The sequence below is a fragment of the Balaenoptera borealis genome (genome assembly GCF_965194805.1).
Source record: "Balaenoptera borealis genome assembly, chromosome: 4".
Classification (NCBI taxonomy): domain Eukaryota; kingdom Metazoa; phylum Chordata; class Mammalia; order Artiodactyla; family Balaenopteridae; genus Balaenoptera; species Balaenoptera borealis.
In genome coordinates, this window is record NC_138861.1 from 83,582,047 (window position 1) to 83,609,501 (window position 27,455).

At 38.3% G+C, this 27,455-nt stretch overlaps 1 protein-coding gene across 21 annotated transcripts in view; it reads right to left on the minus strand.

Moving 5' to 3' along the window:
• Nucleotides 1-27,455, minus strand: part of GRXCR1 (glutaredoxin and cysteine rich domain containing 1) — a 364,232-nt gene that overhangs the window by 234,637 nt on the left and 102,140 nt on the right. For 15 of the 21 annotated variants that reach the window (XR_014244108.1, XR_014244109.1, XR_014244110.1 and 12 more), the window contains one exon: nt 25,068-25,223. The exons of the other annotated variants lie outside the window; for them this stretch is intronic. Coding sequence is in view for 12 of the 15 variants with exons in the window: in XM_082390748.1 (XP_082246874.1) it covers nt 25,068-25,155 (88 nt within the window). In the remaining 3 variants the exon portion in view is untranslated. The remainder of the gene's footprint in view (nt 1-25,067; nt 25,224-27,455) is intronic. 21 annotated transcript variants of the gene reach the window in all.

The following is a 27,455-nucleotide window of genomic DNA, read 5'->3' on the forward strand; positions in this document are numbered from 1 at the left end:
AGGTGAATAAGGACATGGGCTCTGGAAAGAGACCTGGCTTTGAATATCAGCGATGCCTCTCAACAGCTACAGCTTTTGTGAGGATCATAATCCCTCCCTAATGGGTTGTGGTGATGAAATGAAGAGCTGTATGCGAAGGGCCCTGCACTGGGCACGCACACAGTGTACACTTCAACACTGACTGTTGCTGTTAATGTCGTTAATAATCTGGGATAGTGCACCCTTTCCCATTCCTTGGCTTTCCTGCTCACTGTGAGTCCAGTGGACTTGTGCCAACTAAACAAGAATTTGGCGAGCCTGCTAGCTCTCATGAGCATTCTGCAGACCTACAGATCTGTGCTTTTTTTTTTCTGCTTTAAATGTTCTGGCTCTAGGTCCATGCTAATTCTGTTGATTGCTTTAATGTCACAGCTAATGTTACTTAACTTAGTGGGGATGCTTAGCACCGCAGGAGAATGGATATAAAGCCCCACACTACAATTACCAAAGCATGCTATTTTAATCCAAAATACAGTGACTCACACTTTATTCCACCTCCCCCCAGCAGTTGACACGTATGCTTATTTGATTTAATTTTATTTTTTTGTTCTCTGTAATGGCTTGTCTCCATTAATTATACACTAAGCCCATTTCTCCCCAAACTAGCTGCAACATTTCAGTGTTCTCATCACAAAATGTCAAACTCAAAATGTATTCTGTAATTCAAAGATATGAATTATTGCATAGTCCTCTGAGCTCTGGAATGAAATGTGTTTGTTGTGTTTCTTATTACACTGAAACTTGGCTTTTTCCATTATCTTTCTTTTTACTGATAAATTACAAAAGTAATACATGCTCTGGTCTACACATCGATTGCTGAAGCCAAAGAAGGTGTTCTCTCCCAGTATTGTTTCTCTTAAATGCACTCTATAGATTTTAAGAGTTTCATTCAAATGTTAAGGTCTGATTCAATCAATACTCTGTCTCTTTTCCTTCCTTAATAAAGACAAAATACTGCAATACTATCTTAAAGGAATATTGTAGGGAATCTTTTTTCTATGAACTTTCTGAAAATAAGTACATGAATAGGATATTTGCAAAAGAAAAACACAAGTGGCCAAGAAACACAAGAAACAATGTTCACCTTTACTGCGGTAGGGGAGGAAAGATTCCTTTTCCTACCAGCCTCCTAGGTTCTCCAGCTGGGGCTCTATAACTGGCCGGACAAAGACACATTAATAGGAGAAAAGCATAAAAGTTTATTTAATATAAATTTTACCTGACATGGGAGCCTTCATAAGGAAATGAAAACCCAAAGAAATGGTTAAACCTGAGCGTTTTAATACGAGGTCTGATGAAGGAAGTCATGGAAAGATATGATAGGACCAAGGGTTATGAGCTAAGGTAATAAACTGGGAGAAACTTAGCAAGGTTGTGTGTTCACATATATGGGTATTCGTTTCCTCCAGTATAGGGAGGGCACCACTCACAAGAGGGTTTTATGACCTGCTCAGGGGAGAAGGGGATGGTCAGAGAGTCCTTCCAGGACCTGCAGTTTTCTTACATTCTTTCAGGTTAAAATATTAAGTATGCCATATTTTGGGGCAGTATGTTCTGAACCCCATCACTACCAAATAAATACTAATATAACCAGCATCTATCTATTGCTTCCTGTATACAAGGTCTGTTCTAGGAGCCTTGCATGTATTGATTCTTTTAATTCTCACAACCGTCCTATAAAGAGATACCCCTGCGATTCAAGCACAGATAAACTGGAGCCCATGCTACTATGCACAAAGACATGCAAATAAAGCAACATGAAATATTAAATTTCAACTATCAGATTGACCAAAGATTTTTGCTCATGTTTCTCAATGTTGATAAAAACGTAGTAAAACAAGCTTCCCCATAAAGCGATGTGAAAATACAGATTGGTGCATCCTTTGTATAAACTAATTAAGAGCCTGAATAAGTTCATACCCTTTAGTCCATTCATTATACTTCTAGAAGTCTACCCTTAAGAAAATATTAAGAAATGAGATGAAAATTTCATGGTGATTATGGAGATCTTGGTGTCAGACTGCTTGGACTGGATGTGATCCCTACCAGTTGCCAGTGTGTGGTCTTGGAAACTAGCTTCCCTATGTCTCAGTTTCCTCAACTATAAAATGAATGTCATAATAGTACCCATCTCTAAGGCCTGTTGGGAGGATTCATATCCTTAGTACATATAAGGTGGTTAGAAAGGTACCTGGCACTCAGTTGGTGCTATACAAATGCCAGATTATGAACCAAGGCATACATTGCAGTACTATTTATAACAGAAAAAAAATTGTGAACACCTAAATGCCCTAAAATTTATAAATAGTTAAATACATTGGCTATTTAAAAATATTTCCGAATATTTATTGGTAAAATAAGAAAATGTTTATAAAGTAGCATTACATGCAGGGAAAAGAAAACAAAATTTTATAGAGAGTAAATTCCTCAATTACATACATAGATATATTTGTGTGCTTATATGAATAAAATTTTTTTGAAAGAAAATGTACCAAAAATTTTAAGTACTGAAGATTTTGTTGTTGGTGTAACATAGATATATGCCTATTTCTTTTGTCTTCTACAGGTTCAGCAATACTTCTGACACTGTAAAACTAGTGCACATAATCAAGAGTTCATTTCTCTACCTTCAAGTTGTAAAGTGAACTTACATTAAGTGTTTGAGCTGAACTCTGAGACATTCCCCTACGCACAGCATCATACTACTGTCTTTGTAGGATAATGTGCAGGCATTTCCCTTCTTCCCTGAGGGGACGAAGAACGAGGTCATCACCTTTGAGTGAGGCAGGCCAATTAGGCACTTTCAACAGAGCTAACTTTTCAAGCTCTCTGTTAACCATTTCACCTTGAAAATGATTTAGGCCTAAAATCTGGGAGAGGAAGAGAAAGGATAGCGCTCTTCCTCATGTGATTCAGAAAGCCACTGTGGTCTGTACTACAAACTGAAAGATGGGGGAAGAAAGCAGTGCAATGACCAAAATTGGCAATGTATTGATGAAGGAAAATAGGCGATGTGTTACTGGAGTTTGAATTTAAGTGTAAAATAATTTATGCGCTTAAGGATTTAACACAACAGAGTAAATCTGAAGGATAGATGACAGTGAAGGACAGTGTCATTCATTAAATATCCACTTTATAACTCAAATTTCAGGACATATCATGAAATTTTAATGTCTTCTTATAACACCATCACTTGAATTTGACAGTATTTCGGTTCTTATCACAAGAACGGTTGTCATTTCCTGGCTGAAATACTTATTAAGTTATAAAATTTTCTCCTCAATCTTTGGCAGAGTTATTTCAATTCTAACCTGGCCACCTGTATTTTACAATATTACTAACAGCATTCTGTAAATATCGCTCAAAGTTTTATGTGAAGGTGGCAGAATGCAAATTCTAAAAAGCATATAAACCTGCAAAATATAAGTAAGCCGTCAGGAAAAAAAAATGTTGGCAACATATACAGGAAACTCATTTTGCAATCAACCTGGGTCTTATCAAGGTTCTGTTTGGTCTGCATATATTGATGAAGGAGGAATCTAAGAGGTGATCGGGGTTATTTACTAAGTAATCACCCACTGTCCTGTGGTTGAGTACGTGGCTTTAGCTAGAGTTAATAGAAAAGGAACCCCAGCGACTCAATAAGTAAGCCTCTTTTATCTACAGATGATGCGAAAAGAAAATACTGCTTTCACTTATCTAAAGTACCAATCAATCCAACACAAAATAAATACTTGGGCAATTGGTTTCTGTTTGTCTTTAGAACATGAAAACTCCGATTATTCAGTCTTGCCCAGAGAGATGGAAAGAAGACATCTGTGGTTTACAGAAAGAAGCCTGAAAGAGTTTGGTGAACAAAAAGAGGACTGATGTCTCCTCCCTTAGTGCTACAGTGAAAGTTAGAATGAAAGACAAGAAGAAAGGGACAACTGCCCAATTGGCCCGGTGGTTGGTAGCAAAGTGGTCCTACATTACCCTGGTAAATCCATCTCTGTCCAGCATCTGGTGACCAGATCTGTAAACTAAAAATCCTGACTTTTTAAAAACAGCACGTACAAGTTTTTCTTTTAACAACAGTGATCTATCAAAGAGAATAAAAATTAACTGTAATTCCCAACAGCAAGAAAAACTATTGCTGATCTGATCCACTTCCTCCCAGGCTTTTTCTATGCACAAACCCTTTTAGAGACAACATGCTACCTTGGTGTATAGGTAGCCTGCACATTTATGCCACAATTTTAGTTAAAATTTAATGTATTCATTGGATTGTTAAGAGCATGGCTTTTGGAATGAGACAAACCTGGATTAAAATCCAGTAGTTTGGAACAATATACGTTAAAACTCTCCACGGTTTACCTTCCTCAATCATAAAAATGCAGAAAATCATATTTTCTTGGAGCTCAAGATTCAGTGAAGATTTGGTGAAACAATGTACTTAGAGCACTGAATATAAGATAGATCATATATTAAGCCCTAAATTAATAATAGTTTTTTGAAATTTTATATGTGTTTTAAAATTAGCAATGTAAACAACTTGGCTGTTAATTTTCACCAAGTTACTCTTTGGAAACTCGGATTCTGGTACCTCTAGTCAAGAACATTGTCATCCAATGTATACATGGACCAAAGATTGCCGATACACATTTCCTCAGCATTTCCAGGCCCATTAGTTGACAAAAGGAGAAACTCAGTCTCAAACCAATTGCCACTATTAGAAAATAAATTTAAAAACAACCCATCATTTTAAAAACAGATACCAAATAAATACATCTTTATTTACAGATGCCCTACTTACTTACTGTGACCTACAGAGATACGGCATTCACACGGTAGGTAGGGAACTTAGCTTTGAATCTCCCAGGCCAATCACTTAACTTCATTTGATCTCAATTTACTCATCTGTAAAATATTAAGTGAAGCTTAGACCGTCTGGCACTAGGTAATTTATAAGTAAAATCAGCATCATACAGAGCTTTGTGGGATTCATATCCTGAGAAGCACTGATTTAAAGAGTGTCTCAGTACCCCCACGAGACTGAGCACTAGGTTCACGAAGATGGCCTTCCCTATCTCCACGCTGCCATCCACAGCCTGTCTCTCTCAGTTGCTATGCAGATGGCTGCAACAATTCCAGATATCCCCAACAGACGTAATTCAGTGAAGAAGAGGGGCATTTCTTCCCATGAATATCCTTTTTATTAGCAAAGAACATCTTTTCCGGGTTTCCCTGGTGGCGCAGTGGTTGAGAATCTGCCTGCTAATGCAGGGGACATGGGTTCGAGCCCTGGTCTGGGAAGATCCCACATGCCGCGGAGCAACTGGGCCCGTGAGCCACAACTACTGAGCCTGCGCGTCTGGAGCCTGTGCTCCGCAACAAGAGAGGCCACGATAGTGAGAGGCCCGCGCACCGCGATGAAGAGTGGCCCCCACTTGCTGCAACTAGAGAAAGCCCTCGCACAGAAACGAAGACCCAACACAGTCAAAAATAAATAAATAAATAAATATTAAACAAAACAAAACAAAACAAAAAAAACACCTTTTCCAGAAGCCCTCACCAGACTTCTCTCAGATCCCACTGGCCGGGATTGAGTTGCATTCCTGTGCCGAAACTGGTCACTGACAAGAGGAAAGAGACCACCAAGAGTGACCCAGACTAATAATGGCTCATCCCTAGGCATACGGGAGAGTGGAAAACTTGAACAAACTGAGGTGGGGGGGTGTCTGCCAGAAAAATGAAGTAGGGGATGGGAGAAGGAGGCAAGGAGAAAGGCTGCTATAGGCAACCCACAAAATCTGCCACCAAATTATAATTTCTCAGTAATACCTACCATATGTTAAGCACACACTGTGTACCAGACACTTGCTTTGTGTTGATTATAATTCCCCTAACAATCCACGCCAGTCTGGCTTTTGTCCCTATCACTCCAATGCAAATGCACTTGTTTTGAGTCGCTGTGAACAAACCTAAAGGGCACGTCTCTATCCTCATTTACCTCTCAGCAGCAATAGATACAAATAACCCCTTCCTAGACATATAACATTGTCTTGTGTTTTTCCGTCTGCAAGCTACTCCTTTTCAAACTCTTCAGCTGATTCTTTCTTTTGAATATGAGATCTAAATGTTGGAGTGCCCCAGGTCTCCTAATCTCTGTTCATTCTCTCTCCCTGAGTCATCTCTTCTGAGCCTATGGCTTTAAATATCAACAATGCTAATGATTCCCAAATTTATATCTCCAGCCCAGAGCTTTGTCCTGAGCTCTAGTTTGCATATTGTACTTCTTATTCTTAGATATCTCTTTGATACCCCTACTTGGAGCCTAAAATACAGCTTAAACTTAACATATGCAAAACGGAACTCTCAGTTTCTTTGCCCAAACCAGTTTCTTCCCAAGTCTTACACCATTTGATTGGTTCTTCCCATCAAACCAAAAACCTAAGATTTATCCCAGACTTCTCTCTTAAACCCCTCAAATTCAATCCATCAGCAAGTTTTGACATTTCTTCCTCTACAATACATCCCCAATCCATCATTTCCATTTCCACTGTTACTTCACTAGTCCTGGCCACCATCATCTCGTACCTAGAATAGCTTCCTAACTGTTCTTCCTGTTACCATTCTTAACATCTATCCCATAGTCCTTTTTTCGTTTTTTGGCTGTGCCGCTTGTGGGATCTTAGTTCCCCAACCAGGGATTGAACCCGGGCCCTCAGCAGTGAAAGCGCCAAGTACTAACCACTGGACCGCCAGGGAATTCCCCCATAGTCCATTTTCTACACAGCAGTCAACTTTCTGAAATACAAATCAAACCATGTCATTACATTTCTTAAAGGTTTCCAATGACTTACAATGCCCTTAGAGACTATCCAAATCCTTACTATGGTTGAAATGCATTACGTCGTGATCCGGCCCCTGCCTTCCTCTAGACCCATCTTCTGTCTGTACTTAAAACACTCCACATTCTGACCTACTTTAAGTCCTTTGTACTTCTACTCCCTGTCCATAGAATGCACTTGCCCTGACCCCTCACAAGGCTAGTGCCATTTTGTCATTCAGGTCATCCTCAATCTCACGTCCTCATAGGCACCTTCCCCGGTCACCTGGTGTGATGCTGGGCTGCCCCTTCAGCCAAGGTATTCTTACCACATTATCCTGATGTATATCCTACAAAACACTTAAGACTATCAGAACTGTTTAATTACATACTGTTTGTCTTCCCCAGCTAGAAGGCAAGCTTCATGAGGACAGGGACCTTGGGTATCTTATTCAACATTGTATCCCAACATTTAGAATAGTGCCTAGCACAGAGTAGCTGCTCAGCAAATTTCTAGAGTGAATAAATGATGCACTAGAAGGTTAATATTTTTATCCCCAATGCACAGATGTTGAAATTGAGAATCAAAGAGGTTTAAAAAAATTTGTCAAAGGTCCTCTAGCTTGTTGCAGGAAAATCCACATTTTAACACTCAATGTCATCAAACTTAGCCAGTGTTCCTTCCACTACTTCACTGAGAATTTAAATAACTTGTTTAGAACCAACATTAACATACTTTTCTGACTACGCTATCATTTTCTTAACGTGATAAAAGTTTGAATGTTGCTAAATTGGTAGTAGCAACAACTGATTATAGGAACTGTTAAGAGTTAGGACCTGGAACACTGAGTTTAATAAACCTGTTGAGACAAGAATTCCAGGACTTCAATCAAATGTTATCACCAAGCAAATAGACGTCAAATGGAATGGTATTATATGCTGAGGATCATGTGAAATTTTACAAAAACACTATCAAGGCACTATGAAATTTAAGACTTTTTAAACTGAAGTCCCAACTTGAGCCCAAATTATTGGAATGTTTTTCTTGTTTATAAATCATATTTTGATTTTATAAAGCATATTCTTTATCTCCTTATGTCTATAAAGCTTCCTTTTATTCCTTCCAAGACAGGGGGGAGGGGAGGGTGGCTGGGTACAAAAGTCTAGTCCATCAAAGCGCATATTTACTGACCACATTTGCCACAGCTGAGGGCCATGACTGCTCTGAGACCAAAAAGCCTGTTGTAACTTATGATCCTTTCAAGTCTTAAAAAGAAATATCAGTTGAATTCAGTGCAAATCTGAGAGTCCAGAAGCACATCCACTGTTGCCTTCAAGATCAGAAAGAACCTTGGGGAAAACTAAAATTCACTGGCAACACTGACATATCAGAAGGAAGCTAATAATGTTGGGATGCCCTGCTAGTCAACAGTCCTCTGGGTTTCCTTAAGTTGTTCCAAAACATATTACTGTCCGTCACTCAGCTGGGCATTAGAGAGCCACATGATCGAACTGGCTCTGCTCCCAGTGACTGATTCAAACGTGGATTTCATGGATAGCAAAATGCTCAGCATGGTGCGAGGCTCTGGTTCCCAATGAAAGGAAGGTCGGCATCGGATTCGCCACAATGCTTCACTCTTCGCCTCCTTGGGTGTCTCCAAACATGTGATGTGGCAGCGCTGAGTTTTCCAAACATTCAGCTTTATAAACATCGTGCATCTCCTTTTGTGTGTCATCAGGTTTTAATACCAAACGAGAAATGCTTTCTCCTGGGACTCGGAGCCGTCATGCTCTTGAATGGCTGGGGTGCAGTATGCAGGGTTGTGGCTGCAGTACTCAGAAACTGCCACGTGGGGGACAAGCAGCTCTGTCACCTGGGCCCTGTGACAGCTTCTGAAAGCAAAGTCCTCTGATCAGATCAATCCCCTTCAGTATTAAAAAACAGATCTGTAAATGGAACCGCAGAGTCTCAGGGGTGTGTGTATCTAGACATATACACATATATATGTATAAATATAAATGTGTATTTATACATAGAAGTCTTTTAGCTAACAAGACTTGAGAAACCCCCAATTCCACCTACCCCATAACCTCCAAATACTTCTCTCACTTTGCTTGTTCTCTCTTCTGATCTAGTAATTGGAGTTTCTCGCAGGGAGCTCAAAACAAAGGAAAGGTCTCACCTCTGCAAGCCCACAGCTGCATTTACACATGAACAGAGTCTGGGATATCTCAAAAGTTCAGATCCTTCAGGAGATTAGGTCAGAAAAGGTATTAGTGAAATGTACTTCTGTGTACTTAACATTTGAGCCACACAATTGTTGTTTTTTCACGTTCATGTTGAAGCAATGTTTTTTTTTCTTAGTCTTTCTTTTTTGTTGCTGTTAACGTGAAAAGGGAAGTGCCAAGCACGTCCAGATAAATTGCACAGTTCGCTCCCATCTCTCCACTCTCTCTGGGTCCCTGCCTACCTCTTTACTCACCTGGACCTGAGAACCTTTATTCTTTTTTTTTTTTTTTTATGTTTTTTTTTTTTTAAAGGTTTGCTTTTTTTTTTTTAATTTATTTATTTATGGCTGTGTTGGGTCTTCGTTTCTGTGCGAGGGCTTTCTCTAGTTGTGGCAAGCGGGGGCCACTCTTCATCGCGGAAAACCTACTCCTGGAAAACCTACTCCTCCAACCCCTCTTCCCTCAAACTCCTAAACTGCTAGCTCCCAACCTAAAAAGATACCATGTTTTTCCAAAGCTAGTTCTTCTCTTTGTTGTTTTTTAATAATTTTTATTGTATTTATTTTATTTTTTTAGATGTAATATTTTTATTGAAATATATTTGACATACAACATTGTGTAAATTTAAGGTGTACAGCACAATAATTTGACACATTTATATATTGTAACGTGATTGCCATTGTAGCAATAATTAGCTATACTATAACATGACACTTCTATAACATGACATAATTATCATTTCCTTTTAGTGGCTGGAATAATTAAGATCTAGTCTCTTAGTAAGTTTGATGATTATAATATAACACTGTTGGTTATATTCACTGTACTGTGCATTAGATGTCTAGATTTACTACTCATAGGTCTGTACCCTGTTTAAGGGTTGTTTATGTTGTTTAAACATCTGTCCTATCCCCCCATCCCCATCTCCTGGTAACCACCATTTTACTTATCTCATTTAGCATAATGACTCTTAATTTAAAGGTGAAACTCTGAGTTGCTTGGTGAAGTGATAGCAAATGGGAGTGATACCAGCAGTAGTTTTTCATACCTGGAGATCACATCCTCCCCTCTCCTTAAACTCACCAAGATGATCATGGATCAGGGCCTAGTCTTTGACCCTTCCCCATACACATTACAAAACCCAAAGTTAGTAGAAGGAAAGAAATCATAAAGATCAGAGCAGAAATAAATGAAATAAAGACTAAGAAAACAATAGGAAAGATCAATGAAATTAAAGGCTGGTTCTCTGAAAAGATAAAATGGATAAATCTTTAGCTAGACTCATCAAGAAAAAAGGGAGAGGGCCCGAATGAATAAAATCAGAAATGAAAAAGGAGAAGTTACAACTGACACCACAGAAATACAAGGAACATAAGAGACTACTACGAGCAACTATATGCCAATAAAACAGATAACGTAGAAGAAATGGACAAGTTCTTAGAAAGGTACAATCTCCCAAGACTGAACCAGGAAGAAATAGAAAATATGAACATACCAATTACCAGGACTGAAATTGATTCAGTAATTTAAAAACTCTCAACCAGCAAAAGGTCAGGATCAGATGACTTCACAGGTGAATTCTACCAAACATTTAGAGAAGGGTTAACACCTAGCCCTCTGAAACTATTCCAAAAAATTGCAGAGGAAGGGACACTTCCAAACTCATTCTATGAGGGCACCATCACCCTGATACTAAAACCAGACAAACATATCACACAAAAAAAGAAAATTACAGGCCAATATCACTGATGAACATAGATGCAAAAATCCTCAACAAAATGCTAACAAACTGACTCCAACAATACATTAAAAGGATCATACACCATGATCAAGTAGGATTTATCCCAGGGATGCAAGGATTTTTCAATATACGCAAATCAATCAGTGTAATATACCACATTAACAAACTGAAGAATAAAAACCATAATTATCATCTCAATAGATGCAGAAAAAGCTTTTGATAAAATTCAACATCCATTTATGGTAAAAACTCTTCAGAAAGTAGGCACAGAGTAAACACACCTCAACATAATAAAGGCCATATATGACAAACCCACAGCTAACATCATATTCAATAGTTATTATTGTCTTTTTGAAAAAGAGGGGCGAAAAAACCCTCTCAAACCAGGATGGTAAGTAAGCACTCTATTTAAATGTGCTTGCTTTGGATACCAAGGGGGGAAAAGGGGGGTGGGATGAATTGGGAGATCAGGATTAACATATATACACTACTATGTATAAAGCAGATAATTAATGAGAACCTACTGTATAGCACAGGGAACTCTACTCAATGCTCTGTAGTGACCTAAATGGGAAGAAAATCCAAAAAAAGGGGATATATGTATACATATAGCTGATTCACTTTGCTATACAGCAGAAACTAACACAACATTGTAAAGCAACTATACTCCTATAAAAATTAATTAAAAAAATAAGAAAAAGTCTAAAGGTGCCCAACTCATTTGGGAGTTAGTATCATTTTGCTTTCACAATCAGATAGTATAGAAGAAAAGAAAATTAGAAGCTCATTTAACTGATCGCAAAAAAAATCTATATTATAAGCATTTACATAGGTTTTATTATGTCAGGAACTTGCCTAAGCCCTGAACATATGTAATTCAAAGACAACTCTTTGACTATTATCTCCATGTTACTGATAAGGAATTTAGGCATAGAAGGGTCATATGGCTTCCCCAAGGTCATACCGCCAGCTAACTGAATCCAACAGTTCATTTGAAAAAAAAGACCCAAAAATTGACATCATGCTCAAATGAGGTTAATCCCAGAAGCACAAAATTAGTTACACTCCATGAAGCTCATCAATGCCATTTATCTTATCAGTAGAGTGGAAAAAAATATATCATTATTTAAATGATGCAAAGAGATTTTAATAAAGTTCAGGACCTATTTATCTTTTTCAAAAATCTTAGCAAACTAAGACTAGAAGAGAACTCACTCTCACTGGTAAACCTTATATACCAAAATCTTATAGCAAACACTACAGTTAGTGGAAAAACACAGATAGCATACCCTCCAAATTATAGAACCATACCCAATAAATGACAACTGATTGATACAGTACTACGTCCTACCAATACTAAAAGGAAAGAAAAATAATTAAGAAAAAGAGAAAAATGATCACTATTTGCACTAGATGTTACCATCTCCTAATAAAACAACAGAATTATCACCAAATGAAGCAATTAGAAATAAGAAAGTTCAGAAATTTACCTGAATATAACAACTTAAAAAATCAATAGCACTAACTTACCCCAGCAATAACCAACTAGAAAACATAACAATAGCAAAAAAAAGAAAAGGAAAAAAGCTATAAAATATCTAGTAATGAATTTAACCAAGAACACACAACATGAACACATAAGAACACATGGTATGGAGAAAACATAAAAACCCTAATAAAGGACATACTACTTGATTTACAAAATTAAATAGACATTTTATTCTCTTAGATAAGATGACTTAACATGACAAAGGTATTCACTATTCCTAATTATTCTATAAATTCAATGTAATACCAATCACATTTCCAGTTGGATTTTTAAAGAATTAAATAAATTAATTTTATTATTTAATAGGAAGCCAAACTTTAAAAAGATGAAAAAAAGAAGGGCAAGCTGCCAGATATAAATACATACTTTTAACTCATAATAATAAAAAAAAGATATTGTCAAAAGGACAATCATATGGACCAAAAAACACAATAGAAAGCTCAGGGATAAACCATGTAGAGGGGACACTTTCATATAAGATAAGGATAGCATCACAAATTCATGGGGAAACAATGAATTATTTAGTAAAATGGTTTGCAAAAAGTGAATCCCAGCTTAACCCTACACACCAAAGGAAACTACGAAGGAGTAAATATCTAAAGGTGAAGAATAAAACTAGAAAGCTGATAGAATAAAATGTGGAATAGCTATAGATCTGAGGCGAAGGAAGGATTGTTTAAACAAAACTTTGAAAGCACAAACAAAGAAAAAGGAGTAATTAAGTTGTCTACATCAAAGTGAAGAATTTCTGGTCAATAAAAGATACTATGGATAAAGTTAATATATAGCTGACAGAATGGAAGAAGATATTTGCAAAGTGTAAAACCAACCAGGGATTAATGTTTACAATATACAAGAAACACCTACAAATGTATAGTGAAAGACAACAACCCAAATAGAAAAATGAGTCGGAAATATGAATATCCAATATAGAAGAAACTCAAGATGCTGACAAACAGATGACAAACCAAAACAACTGGCAAGGGCTTCCCTGATGGCGCAGTGGTTGAGAATCTGCCTGCTAATGCAGGGGACACGGGTTCGAGCCCTGGTCTGGGAAGATCCCACATGCCGCAGAGCAGCTGGGCCCGTGAGCCACAGCTACTGAGCCTGCGCGTCTGGAGTCTGTGCTCCGCCATAGGAGAGGCCACGATGGTGAAAGGCCCGCGCACCGCGATGAAGAGTGGCCCCCGCTTGCTGCAACTAGAGAAAGCCCTAGCACAGAAGCGAAGACCCAACATAGCAATCAATCAATCAATCAATCAATAAATCTAAAAAAACAAAAAAACCGAAAAAAACCCTGGCAATTACAGAAATACAAGTTAAGTTATTGTAGGCTGGCAAAAACTGGAAAGCTGAATAATGCTAACTATTGGCAGAGATGTTGTTAAATATGAACCTTTGTCCACTGCTGGTGAAAATACAGACCAGTGCAAACTTCCTGGAGAGCAACTGGGCACTAGTCAAAATAAATGCATGTCCCATATGACCCAGAAATACTGTACCTGGGTGTATGTCCAAAAGACAGTCTCACCAAGTCCCTGAAGACATGGACAGAGTTGTTCATGACAACCCTAGAAATGATGCCAGAGTTTCCCACAGGCCTTGTGACCAACAGAGAAGGCAGCTGGGCTTGAGCTATCTTGGCAGGACCCCACTCAAGAGCTCAGTTCACCTGTGACAGAATCCCACCAATAAGAGGCTAAAAGATGGCTTCTTTTGGCCAGAGTCAAGGGGGAAAGGAAGGAGAAGGGCCAGACTGGAGCTTACAGTGCAGGGAAATGTGCAGTGTCATCCTCCAAAGCCTCCCCCCAAACCTATATGTGTGTCCCATGAGGAGTCAGTGTTTGGTCACCCACCATGGAAAGGACATTGATTGTAAATTACTGTTAGTCAGAAAAGCAGCAAAAGAAAGACATCACTGCTGACCAATTAAGGTAACTACCTCCTCTCCATCTTCCTCCTCCTCCTCTAATGAAATGGGGAAACTGAACTTTAAGGAGAGTTTGGAGAGGAGGTATCTCAGAGCTACATCATACCCACCATCCTTGAAGCAACCAGAGCCAAGATCAAGTCCCCCTTAGGGAGGGGAGAAAATGAGGCAGTTGAAAGAAAGTCTTTATAATGCTTTTCAGCTTTACAGTGTCCTTTCTCTACAGACCCTATGGTCTGAACATTGTTTCTCACCGCCCACCAAAAATTAATATGTTGAAATCCGAACACCACAGGCAATGGTATTAAGAGGTGGGATCTTTGGGAGGTGATTAGGTCATGAGGGCAGAACCCTCATAAATAGGTCACGAGGGCAGAGCCCTCATAAATAGGTTTAGTGCCTTTAGAAAAGAGTCCTCAGAGAGCTTGCTTGTCCCTTCCATCACGTGAGGTTACAAGAAGTCTGGCCTTCACCCAACCATGTGGGCACCCTGATCCCAGACTTCCAGCCTCCAGAATTATCAGGAAAAAATTTCTGTTGTTTATAAGCTACCAACTAATCTGTAGTGTTTTGTTATAGCAGCCCAAACAGACTAAGACAGACCCCAAAGGAAAAGGGAAGTCAGGGCCAAAATATAGCTGAAGCTGCCTCAACAAGATGCTAGAAATAGGAATTAGTTTATTTTTTCTTTATTTATATCCTACATAATTACAAAAATCATTTAAGCAGAACCAAAACTATTTAATGTTGTTCTGCTGCCCAACATTTCAAATGGCACTCCCCATCCTGCAACCAGAAAATCAGCATCATTGTATAGAGGGTACACTCAGGCCAACAACCTGAGTTGGCCCGTCCAATAACGTGTTCAATCATAGTGGCTCCCAAAAGATGGGAATGAAAGCGTTTTATCAGACCACAGCACACAAGTTTGCCTCCTATCACGGCTGGACCTCGGCTCTCTAAAAGGACTAGGATGAAGAGGAGAATGACAAGCAAGACCGTAAGTTCCTCAAATGTCTTCCACTTGCAGGTCCTAGAGGACACAATTATTGATCTCAGAGCTTCAAATGGAAATGGATGGTTTTTAAATGCTAGAGAAAATAAGGGAGTGAAAATAAGGAAAAAAATCTTATAAAAAGTATAAGCCATTAAATAATGGAAAATGTTCATTTTCATCATCTATACCTGTGTGCTCAAAGACAAAATGAGTTGCAACCAAAAAGAGTCAGTCTTATTTCTTCAGAATAGGCTTCACGTTTCACAAAAGCCATGAGTTACTGTTTTCAAGTCTCAAAAAATCCCTTTGACAGCTAGACTGCAACAAAATTGAGCATGTGTTTTTGAACCCTAATTAGTTCTTGGTTATATATACCCAGCTATGGGTTGTCAAACCGCTTGATTTGAGACCTGATATCAAAATATCACTTCCTATTACCTTGATTGTGCGTCAGATGTTCCAGTTTTAGATGCCCTTGGGAGGTGGTTATTAATGGGGTTGTTATTACTGAATGCAAAAGAATACCCTAATATCTTTAAATATTAAGTTTTGCCCTGAAATAAGATAAGCATATGCAAATATGATGATTTGGGGCTGAGAAATTAAACAAAGTAATAGAGAAGTAAAGGAAAGATGTCCCTGATACAGTTAATTGTTAATGAACCCATGGATGGCATAGTTGCTTCTCCTATGAACAAGTAAGATTTCACAACATAACAATAAATATCACATCAGTTCCCTGCTTTTGCTTTCATTAGAATCCCCACATGAAGGAAAATTTTCTTGTTAATGCTAAAGTTCTCAAAAGCAGGACTGGGTATAAAATCTCTTCCACTTCTTAGTATTACTAATAAAGTTGGTTGTCATTTTATTTATTATACTCGCTCAGTTTTATATTAGAAAGAGAAAATGACATTTAAGAGATTAATTGAGTTCAGGGCAAAAGATATCTTACATCTGATGTTTTTGAAGGTCTAAATAGAAATAAAAATGTCTGTCAAACCATGTTTCTGAATTTTTATAAGACTATAATTATACACATATTTAATAACCCCATTAGGCAGGATGCATCAGAAAACATTGAAGACTTAGATTATTATGATTAGCATAATAATTAGGTCGTTCATCAGGAAAAACTATGAATAATTCATTTTAATTAAGTAACTGATATAACAGCAAATCAACCATCAGTGCCAGAGCCTAGTAAGTCACCAGTAAAAACTAACTTCTGGGTACAAGATAATAAATTAAAAATTTGTTCCATTACTAAAAAAATCACCAAAAATTTTTCTTGGACTTTGCATGTTTGTCAGTTAGTAGGTATTCCCCAGGTATGTAAAACACTTTGCTGCTGCATAATTTGAAAACTAGAAAGAAGTATTAGATATTAAAGATATGAGAGAAAAACGTGCCTCTCTTCCAGATAATAAATGTTACCATTTTGTTGCTTTCCTTCTGGCTATGCCAGGTGACTAACCTTTGGAATTAAGTGTAGAAATATATATTATACAGGGAAGAAACAGTCCACGGAGAAAACAGGTGGCTGAAACCAACTATTCCAGTCCATAAATGCTGGAATAAATTATTCTGAAAAAGAACAAAAGATTCTGTCTCCACATCCAGTTTATAAAGCCTGTTAAGAACCTGGGATTCAGAACAATCTATTATTAAATATTCTGCTTCTTCTTCTGGTTTACCCAGAAGGAAAACAGCCCAAGCCCAAGAGTTATAATCATTTTTCGGACGAAAGGTAAAGATCAATTTAAAGATTTTAATAAATGATCAATATTAAGATGCAGGGATACATAACACATGAAGGCCTATCTAACTTATGAAAGTATTAATTTTAATTTTAGGATGAAATATCCTTTAAATCAAAGTGTGTTTCACTTTTTTTTCTTATAATCTATAAGATTATAGATCGTCAAGTAGACTCTAGAATTTGTAAACACCAAATAAAGCCTTATTTTAGTGTAAGAGTAACTAAAAGCCTTAGGGAATATGATGAAGTTCATTGGAACATGGGAACTTGGGGACTGTTTTCTGTGCTGAGCAGAGGACAGGTCAGATGAATAAGCATTTTGCTCCAATACAAACTGCCTGACCCATCCCCTAATTAACCCTCTGGCCATAGCCCTGACCTCAGAAATGCCACTGCTGTAATACTGAATGGGGTTTAGAGTGGCAGTGACCACTGACAAGTAATCCAGTAGTTTGCACATCAGCCAAGAAACACTGCAGTTGGATATCTGCATCCCACCAATCTTCAAGACCGTCAGGCCACAAATCTGGGAGCCATCTTTGACTCCTTCCTCTCAACTTCCTGTCCAACTGGCCTGCCTGTACTATGTATTCAATCTACAAACATCTTTCCATGCTCTCCACAGTCACGGCTGTCATCGGCACTACTTTCATTCATGCACTAATCATCTCTTAGTTGTTGTAATAAAATAGTCTCCTGTTGGCTTTTGTGCCCTCCTATGTGCCCCGCTCCAACACAAGTCTGATCACAGCAATCTATTACTTAAAGTATTTCAAGTATTCCTAATTTCTTTGCTTACATTTGGCGACTACTAACTTTTCCAGCACCTGCCTTACCAACTCTATAGTTGACTCAATTCTTGCAGAGCTTAGAACATGTCATGTTCTCATCTCTGAATCTATAAGCATATATCCTGGGTTCAGCCAAATTGAAGATTTCTCCCCTGTAGCTACTACTTCAAGGCTAGATAGCATTTGATTGTAATTCATACTTAAACAGAAATCCCGAGATACCATGGTACCAGGGCTGGTCTTGTTTACCCCATCTCCTAATTTCCTGTTATCTACAGTGCTAACTATTCACAACAATGAATTTTGTTCCTCTGAATAAAGGTAAGGGAGATTCATCCACCCAGATCAGCCCAGAACCCAAGCTAGTATAAGATGACTTAGCACTAAGAGCAGACCAGATAGGGATTTTCTGAAATCAGCAGCTAGGCCTCCCTAAAAATAACTGGACCATTGTCCTAAAGGAAATGCCCAATACTTCCTATTACTTCACTCAGGAACAAAATTAAGATCCCATAGTGACTTTCATTTCTTACATTTTTATAACTCCTTGGGGCAATTAGGGACAGATTTTTCCCTAGCCTATTACTCATAAATACCCATAAAAGAGGAAGCTAGCATAATTTTCCCCAAGAAAAGGAATTTTTAACAAATGACCTCAAATACTGAATAACTCACTTTCTGGACTAGAGTGACTTAAGTGATCAGTTTCCCAGAAGGAACCCACTGGCCTAGCTTGTGCAAAAGGAAGCATCAATATTAAGAACTCATGTTAATTTGTGTGTGTGTGATAAAAGTATTATATTATTCATCAGAAAGAGTTTTTATGCATTAAAGGTAACTACAGTATTTACAGATGAAATTATATATGCCTGGGGTTTGCTTTAAAATAATGCAATGGGGGAGGAGGTAAACATAAACAAAATAAGATTGGCCATGAGCTTGATTATTTTTAAGCTAAGTGATTAATACATGACAGTTAATTATACTAGTCTCTCTTCTTCTGCATAAGTTTTTAAAAATTGTAACAAAAATCTTTTTAAAAAAAGAATTTTTATAGCCAGTTGATCCTACTTGTTCCTATAAAAGGAGAAAACGATTACAAGATTGCCAAGAGTGGTTCAGGGTTCCTTCGGGAGATTTTTCTGAGGGTTTCCTCTAACATGACTCCACTCTCTCTACTTGAAATCATCACCTCTCCCCCCCTGTCCCACCCACCTTCCCTAACTCCTTTTTATTCCTCAAGGCTTAGTTTAGGCATGGCCCTCTTGGAAAGCCTGATCTTATGGTTTCCTCCTTCCCAAGTCAGGGTAAAGTGTCCCTAATACATGCTTTCATAGCATCCCATGTTTCTTTTATCGGGGCTCTTATTACACTAAATTGTACCTATTTGCTTACTTGTCTGTCTCCTCCACCAGAATCTACAACAGAATCCAAACTTTTTGAAGGTAGGAAACATCTAATTTATCTTAGGAAAGGATCTTAAAACACACACTATTTGCTTTATTTTTGTACCATTTTTCTCCCACTGTTCTCTGGAATTAATCGCTTGCCTGATGATCTTTCTTACTTTGAGAATCTCTCATCATGTGGAGAGGCCAGGAATGAAAAATTTTATTTCGAATCCAGCAAGTCCTTAATCTTTTATGTTTCCTCTAAATTATGCTTGAAAAATGAACTGTTTCTTTTTTTAAATCATTTCCCTCTACTTGTATTTTATGAAGGGCAGTGAGATGAAGGAAGTTGGCATTGTCAAAGTTCTGCCTGAAAATCTTAGCTAGATCATGGGGTTCATCAGTTACATTTGCTATTTTCCATATCACTGCAGGGTACAGTGCTGATAAACTTTCTTCTATTATATGCCAAGTGTCTCTTTTCTTACAACTTCCAATAACATTTTCTCTCTCCTCGAATCTCTCACCAACAGGCTATTTGAGGCCCTTTTAGCTACTGTTAACGTGGTCCTCATGGCTCTTAAGATTTTATTAACATCTCCCCAAGTTTACCCACCATCAAGTCCACATGTTTCACTGTTTTTTATGGCAGTGTCCCATTTCCAAATACCCAAATGTGTTCTTGTTATCTATCATTTCGTAACAACTCACCCTAAAACACTGGACCTTCTTTGATGACAGCTGATGAAAGTTAAATCACATCCTCAGTTCATAGCATATCATCATCATTTGTCCTAGTGAGGCTTTCTCTTATTTATATTATTTACTAATTTATTTACTTATTTATTTTTATCCCCCTCTTAGTACTCTACCTGTGCTCCCAGGCAACTATTACAATGTGCTTATACTAACACAATAAGCTGAATCATCAATCAGGCTCACAAAACCCATGTCTTACCAAGCACCAAGCTTCACTAATGGTTAGTCAAGTTTACACAAAAGGAGCCGCATCATATCAGGACATATCTTCCTAAATCCCTTTTTCACGTTAGGATGCATTTTGGGTTCAGAGCAAGAAGCACAACGGGCAATACAAAATGGCACAAGGAAGCCCTTTACTTCTGTGGTTCTCTCAACCTTTATACTTTCTGGTTATGTAGTAAGAAGGTCTATGTGATTAACTTCCATTATCCAGCCCAGCTATGGCTCATAAAGCCATAAACTGAAGACTAATTTATAATAAATAATCCAGACAGACCAGGTACATCCTGCTATAAAAATTCCTTAGATAAGAAATCAGAACATGGCACCTCCTGGAAGATTTTCAGTTACCTTCCAATTAGTAAATTCCATCAATTTGCTAACAAAGGGGTCTGGCTAAAGTCGGAACTGCCTCAGGCAGGGAGAGAGGAACCAAGTTTTAGACCTGTTTATTAATCCTTTACTGGTGTTTACAGTTTACCTCTTATTCTGATGCATTTTTGCAGCATGTGTATTGTTTTGTGAGCGTGTATGTATACACTTTTGTATTCAATATTTATTTGTGTTGCATATTTACATCAAAATTCTGTTTCTTACTGGTTTCTTTTAGTCCTGTGTCTTAGGATCCATCCACATTGCTATGTGAACACCTAATCCATTGCTTCTAACTGCTGCATACTATTCCATTTTGTTTATCCCCTCTCCTAATGATGGACAGCCAGCTTGCCTCACTTCCTTAGTGGCAGAAATAATGCTGCAGTCAATATTTTTAGATACGAGAACTTCATTAGGATATTTAATCCAGAGCATTACTCTTGGGCCATATGGAACAAATATACTTAGTTTATTAAATACCACCACCTCCAAAATAAATACACTCAGACTATACTCCCACCAGGGCATGAAGATCCCTATATCCCCACATTCCTGCCAACATATGCCATTATCCAACTGACTGAGGGCAATAATTACAACAGAGATGACGCATTTTGTTTGGGATCCTCTAATTACCAGTTATGATGAGTATTTTGACATACACTGTTACCTTGACCATACTTGTTACCTTTTGGAATTTCCTCTTCTCTACATTGTGTATTCATACCCTTTATGCATCTTCCGAATTGTAGATAAAATGGCACATTCCCAACTCATTTCCTCTCAACTGGATTCAAACTGTCCATGGACACTCGAATACGACACAAAAGGGAAGTGTAATGAAGGGGTAGTCAGAGTGGCAAGAGCTAGTGGTCCTCACTAATTGCAATAAAAATAACTTACTCTTGCAAATTTCACTAAAACATATAGCAATGTGAATATCTTGGGAGGGCCCCTCCCAAAGCAAGTAAGGAGCCATGAAGCCTAAGCTTTGTTTGCTTCACAATAAATCCACCTGGGGTCCCATGTATACATGGGTCCAATCTGAGCCCTCTTTTTGGTTCTACTGATTTACTGGTCTGTTCTTGCACCACACTAGGGCAACACTAGGTTTGTAACTATGTCTTTGTTTGCTTGATTTTTATCAATAAGCATGTATTAATTTATTTTATGATTTTTAAAATATCACTGAAAATTTCTTAGAATCTCAGATAACATTTCCATATTTTATTTTTTATTCAAATTTTATCTACCCCCATCACCCACCACCTACCCCCTCACTGCCTAACGGAATCCTCTGACCAACAGGAGTTCCCACCTTTAGAATATGTCACTCATCTCCATGTTCCTAGGGGTATTATTCCCTGTAGTTTTCATTATTTTTTATCAGTGGTAGTATCTAGCTAATAAGACACTGCTCAGAAAAACTCAGTCTATCCCCTTTCAGATTAATGAATTAACTCATGCATCCATTTATTCAGTAAATAGTTCTTAAGTGCCTACAATATGTTTAAATGTTATGAATTCAACAATAACAAAAAGCATACGTTAACCCTCATGGAGTTTAATTCTTACCATAAATCATTTCCTTTACCAAGAAGAAAATAGAGAGTATATGGGGGATACCTAAGTACTTTCTTCCTTCCTCTTACAATGTATTCAATAAAGTTATTAATAATAATATGCCTCTTTCTGATATCCACGACTGTAAATTTCTAGACACTGCAATGCATCAGCGGTGGTTTCTGCAAAAACAAAGACTTTGTTCCCTTTTCCATAGGTCAGCTCACCGCTCTATACCACTACAGCCGTGTATATCAAAGTCATGCAAAATGTTGAGTGTTCTTTTTAATGCCCCCAATAAATGCAGTGCTGACTTAGATACTATCTTATTGGACTACAGTTCTTTCCCACTGTTCATGCCTGTTTCCGTCACGACACTGGGAAGAGACATAATTTCATAAGCCATTCTGCTACTGAGGAAGATCAGCATACCCTAAGGAAAAAGAGCATACTTTCACAATAAGGTTGAAAATGAGTGCATTTTTTCTTTGAACCAGTGGTGGTGGCGGTGGGAGTGGTTGTTTTCCTAATGTAGAATTCATGACATCACTTATTTACAGATAAATTCAAGCATGTCAAGTTTGGCAGATTCTTTCCAGAGACTAGCTTATCTCTCTAGCCTCACTGTCTGCCTCTCCTGCACTGTAATTTGCACTTGGCAAAGTTCCCAAAATAGAACATGCTGTTTCATACATCAGTATTTTTAGTTTCACTGTGACTTCTATCTGGAATGTGTTTCCAGCAATTATTTCTTCACCTGCCTCCACCCCTCACGCAAAACACAGTCCCAGGAGAAGTGTCTCTTCTCCAATCACATAATGCTCCTCTCTCCCGCATACCCTGAGTATACCCGCATACCCTGAGTATCCTGGTATCATAACACTTAAATTAGTCTTTCGAAATGATCTATTTACATGCCTGTCCAGCCTACCAGCCTACAAGTTTCTCGAGAGCACATGACTGTGTCATTCTCCCCTTTATAGACCCAGCTACTACCCCAGTCCTTGCCATACAGCATGCAGTCAACAAATACTGAACAGAGCCCAACTTAACGAAAGTATCAATAACTTTTTGGAACAGCACTTTGAGCTTATGCAATCATAATTACCCCCAGAATGAATCCTGTGGGTAAACAAAATAGCCAGCTTCCAACATAAGAAACTTGAAGAGCAGGGAAGGCAAATGATCACTGGTGAACTTGGTTAAATTCCCTCCTTATCTTTTAATTAAAAATTTTTAAATGTCAATTAGTACACTGAGCATGGAGCACGTTAGTAACTATTAACCCACTCCTTGATAATACAATATTATAATGCATGGCTTAGCAAAGTGGTTTTTAACTTGGCTTTTGAGTTGGGGTGGGGATCATTTTGTGCTGATTTTTTGGTGCATATTTTAAGTTGTGATTTTTTTTTTCCTCCAAATAAAGCCTGAGCATAAAAATCGATAAATGAAACAGATAAAAGTGAGTGAGCTAGCTGAGGATGGATGGAGTGATGAGGAAAACTGAGACAGAGCCTTAGGGTCCTTACTGCTCCCTGGAGCTCGCGGTGACAACCATGTGTAGGCAGCAGGCAGTCTTTTTGAGTGAAGCACAAAAGAACTAAGCTTCCTGTGCACTGCCTCTCTTCCTTCATCCCTCCTCACTGCGTGATCATTTATTTTAATTTTTTTTTTTTTTTTTTTTGAGTTGGGCAAGTAGATTCTGAAACTACCAACCTCATCTGTATTCAGAAGGATCAAGTTTCCATCGCTTCTAGGATTCTGGGGTGACTCGAGAATGTTAAAGAGGTGGAAAGAAAAAAAATGGCAGTGGAGGGTGTTCTATCAGTGATATATAATTACCTGCCTCACATGCTTTATTATGCTTATCTTTATTATTATTTAACATATATTGTACAAAAAGTGCTACAGAGCAGCATTGCTCAATTTTTAATGTGCATAGAAAGCACCTGGGATCTTGTTAAAACAAAGGTTCCGACTCAGTAAGTCAGGAGCAAAATAGGAGATTCTAACAAGCTCCCAGGCGATGCCAATTCTGCTGGTCCACAGATGGCACTTTGAGAGGCACTAAAGGATGCAAAATATGGATGAGAAATAGTCTCTAATTCTCACGGAGTTCACAGTCTCGTAGGAGGTACAGCCCGTAACTGTAAGAACTCAAATAAGCAGCAGCAAAAGGGTGAGTCCTGAAAAGGATGCTGAACACCAGGCAGCCTTGAGGTTTTAGCAGAACACATGCAACGTGGGCTGTTCTCAGGATCTCATGTCAAGCGCTTTAAGAAAGTAACGTAAAAGAAATGAGGACCCAGTCGGTAGGTCCCAAAAGAAATTAAATATGTTCTCCCTTTTCTGATCCCTTTCTTGCTAGTTTTCTTAGTGAAGTGGGAGAATGCTGACTTTGTTTACTACCAACATACTTCTGCTTTCTTGTTGCAGAGAGAGCAGTAAAGGAAGATGGACCCCAGACAATGCTAGCTTCCTCATGGTTTCCAAAAAACAGCCTCCTAGACTAAGTAAGCATTTATCCCAGCAGAGCTGTCACCTTGCAGAGACAAAAACTGAGCCTGTTATCAAACACACTAGCCCACTCTTAAGTGTAGGTGCCCAGGTGTCAAGCTGAAAGGAAGACAAATGCAGCTTTGCCCCCCACATGCAGCCAAGAACTGCTTTGGAAAATTCTGTGGTGTGTGACACGTTGCTTTTCTGTACTGTCACATTTTAACAGGTTAACAGTATCAAAGCTAAACTTTCAAAACTCAGTTTTACAGGCTTGGGTATCTTTGCAATGAAATCACAAGATCACAGGGTTGAACTGCGATGCGGATCCCATCCTGTGAGTGTGTTATCAGGGTTTCACTCTCAGAACATCGACTTCTAGGAAACACACGGTAGCCCGACCAACCTGCAGCCAAGCAGCGAACAAACAATCCTCTTGCTAAGGAGTCTGCTCCGAATTTCATCGAGATCCGACTATTTCTCAGAAAGAACATTCTGTCTCAGTGTTGTTCACTCTCGTCTTTTGTCCCAAACCGATGATAGTGTGGTAACGGGATGCGCTCTGTAGAACGAAACACACGCGGTTTGGAAGAACATCAGGCTTTAGGCTTTAGTCAATGTCCCTAAGTTCAGGGTTCTTATCCATAAAACAAGGATAATAAAATCTACTAGTTACCTAACAGCATATTGTGAGAATTTAAGGAAGCAAATGTATGTGAGAGAACTGTAGAAAATACAAAGTAATAATGTAATAGCACCATAGCTCATAAGCAATTGTCTTAATAAGTAGTAAAATAGTTGATTTCCACAGCAAGATTCTTTTTGACCCAGCTCCCAGAGAAATGGAAATAAGAACACAAATAAACAAATGGGACCTAATGAAACTTAAAAGCTTTTGCACAGCAAAGGAAACCATAAACAAGACCAAAAGACAACCCTCAGAATGGGAGAAAATATTTGCAAATGAAGCAACTGACAAAGGATTAATCTCCAAGATTTACAAGCAGCTCATGCAGCTCAATAACAAAAAAACGAACAACCCAATCCAAAAATGGGCAGAAGACCTAAATAGACATTTCTCCAAAGAAGATATACAGATGGCCTACAGAAACATGAAAGAATGCTCAACATCATTAATCATTAGAGAAATGCAAATCAAAACTACAATGAGATATCATCTCACACCGGTCAGAATGGCCATCATCAAAAAATCTACAAACAATAAATGCTGGAGAGGGTGTGGAGGAAAGGGAACTCTCTTGCACTGTTGGTGGGAATGTAAATTGATACAGCCACTATGGAGAACAGTATGGAGGTTCCTTAAAAAACTACAAATAGAACTACCATACGATCCAGCAATCCCACTACTGGGCATATACCCTGAGAAAACCATAGTTCAAAAAGAGTCATGTACCAAAATGTTCATTGCAGCTCTATTTACAATAGCCAGGACATGGAAGCAACCTAAATGTCCATCGACAGATGAATGGATAAAGAAGATGTGGCACATATATACAATGGAATATTACTCAGCCATAAAAAGAAATGAAATGGAGGTATTTGTAATGAGGTGGATGGAGTTAGAGTCTGTCATACAGAGTGAAGTAAGTCAGAAAGAGAAAAACAAATACAGTATGCTAACACATATATACGGAATCTAAGGAAAAAAAAAAAAAAAAAAAAAAAGGCCATGAAGAACCTAGTGGCAAGACGGGAATAAAGACACAGACCTACTAGAGAATGGACTTGAGGATATGGGGAGGGGGTGGGGTGAGATGTGACAGGGTAAGAGAGTGTCATGGACATATATACACTACCAAATGTAAAATAGATAGCTAGTGGGAAGCAGCCGCATAGCACAGGGAGATCAGCTTGGTGCTTTGTGACCACCTAGAGGGGTGGGATGAGGAGGGTGGGAGGGAGGGAGATGCAAGAGGGAAGAGAAATGGGAACATATTGTATATGTATAACTGATTCACTTTGTTATAAAGCAGAAGCTAACACACTATTGTAAGGCAATTATACTTCAATAAAGATGTTTAAAAAAAAAAAAAAAAGAAGATGTGGCACATATATACAGTGGAATATTACTCAGCCATAAAAAGAAATGAAATGGAGGTATTTGTAATGAGGTGGATGGAGTTAGAGTCTGTCATACAGAGTGAAGTAAGTCAGAAAGAGAAAAACAAATACAGTATGCTAACACATATATATGGAATCTAAGGAAAAAAAAAAAAAAAAAAGGCCATGAAGAACCTAGTGGCAAGACGGGAATAAAGACACAGACCTACTAGAGAATGGACTTGAGGATATGGGGAGGGGGTGGGGTGAGATGTGACAGGGTGAGAGAGTGTCATGGACATATATACACTACCAAATGTAAAATAGATAGCTAGTGGGAAGCAGCCACATAGCACAGGGAGATCAGCTCGGTGCTTTGTGACCACCTAGAGGGGTGGGATGGGGAGGGTGGGAGGGAGGGAGATGCAAGAGGGAAGAGATATGGGAACATATTATATATGTATAACTGATTAACTTTGTTATAAAGCAGAAGCTAACACACCATTGTAAGGCAATTATACTTCAATAAAGATGTTTAAAAAAAAAAAAAAATAGTTGATTTCCATTATAAAAGTTGAAGGCCCAGATCCTTCTTTCCACTAGACTGGAACTGGAAGGGGGATAAAATTTAGCCAAACACTCTTTCCTGGGACTTCTACCCTTGAAGAATTAGTGCAAGGCTTTAAAAAATGGTGAGGTCCCATTAATTTAGAAGCAGTATTCTGATCTGATT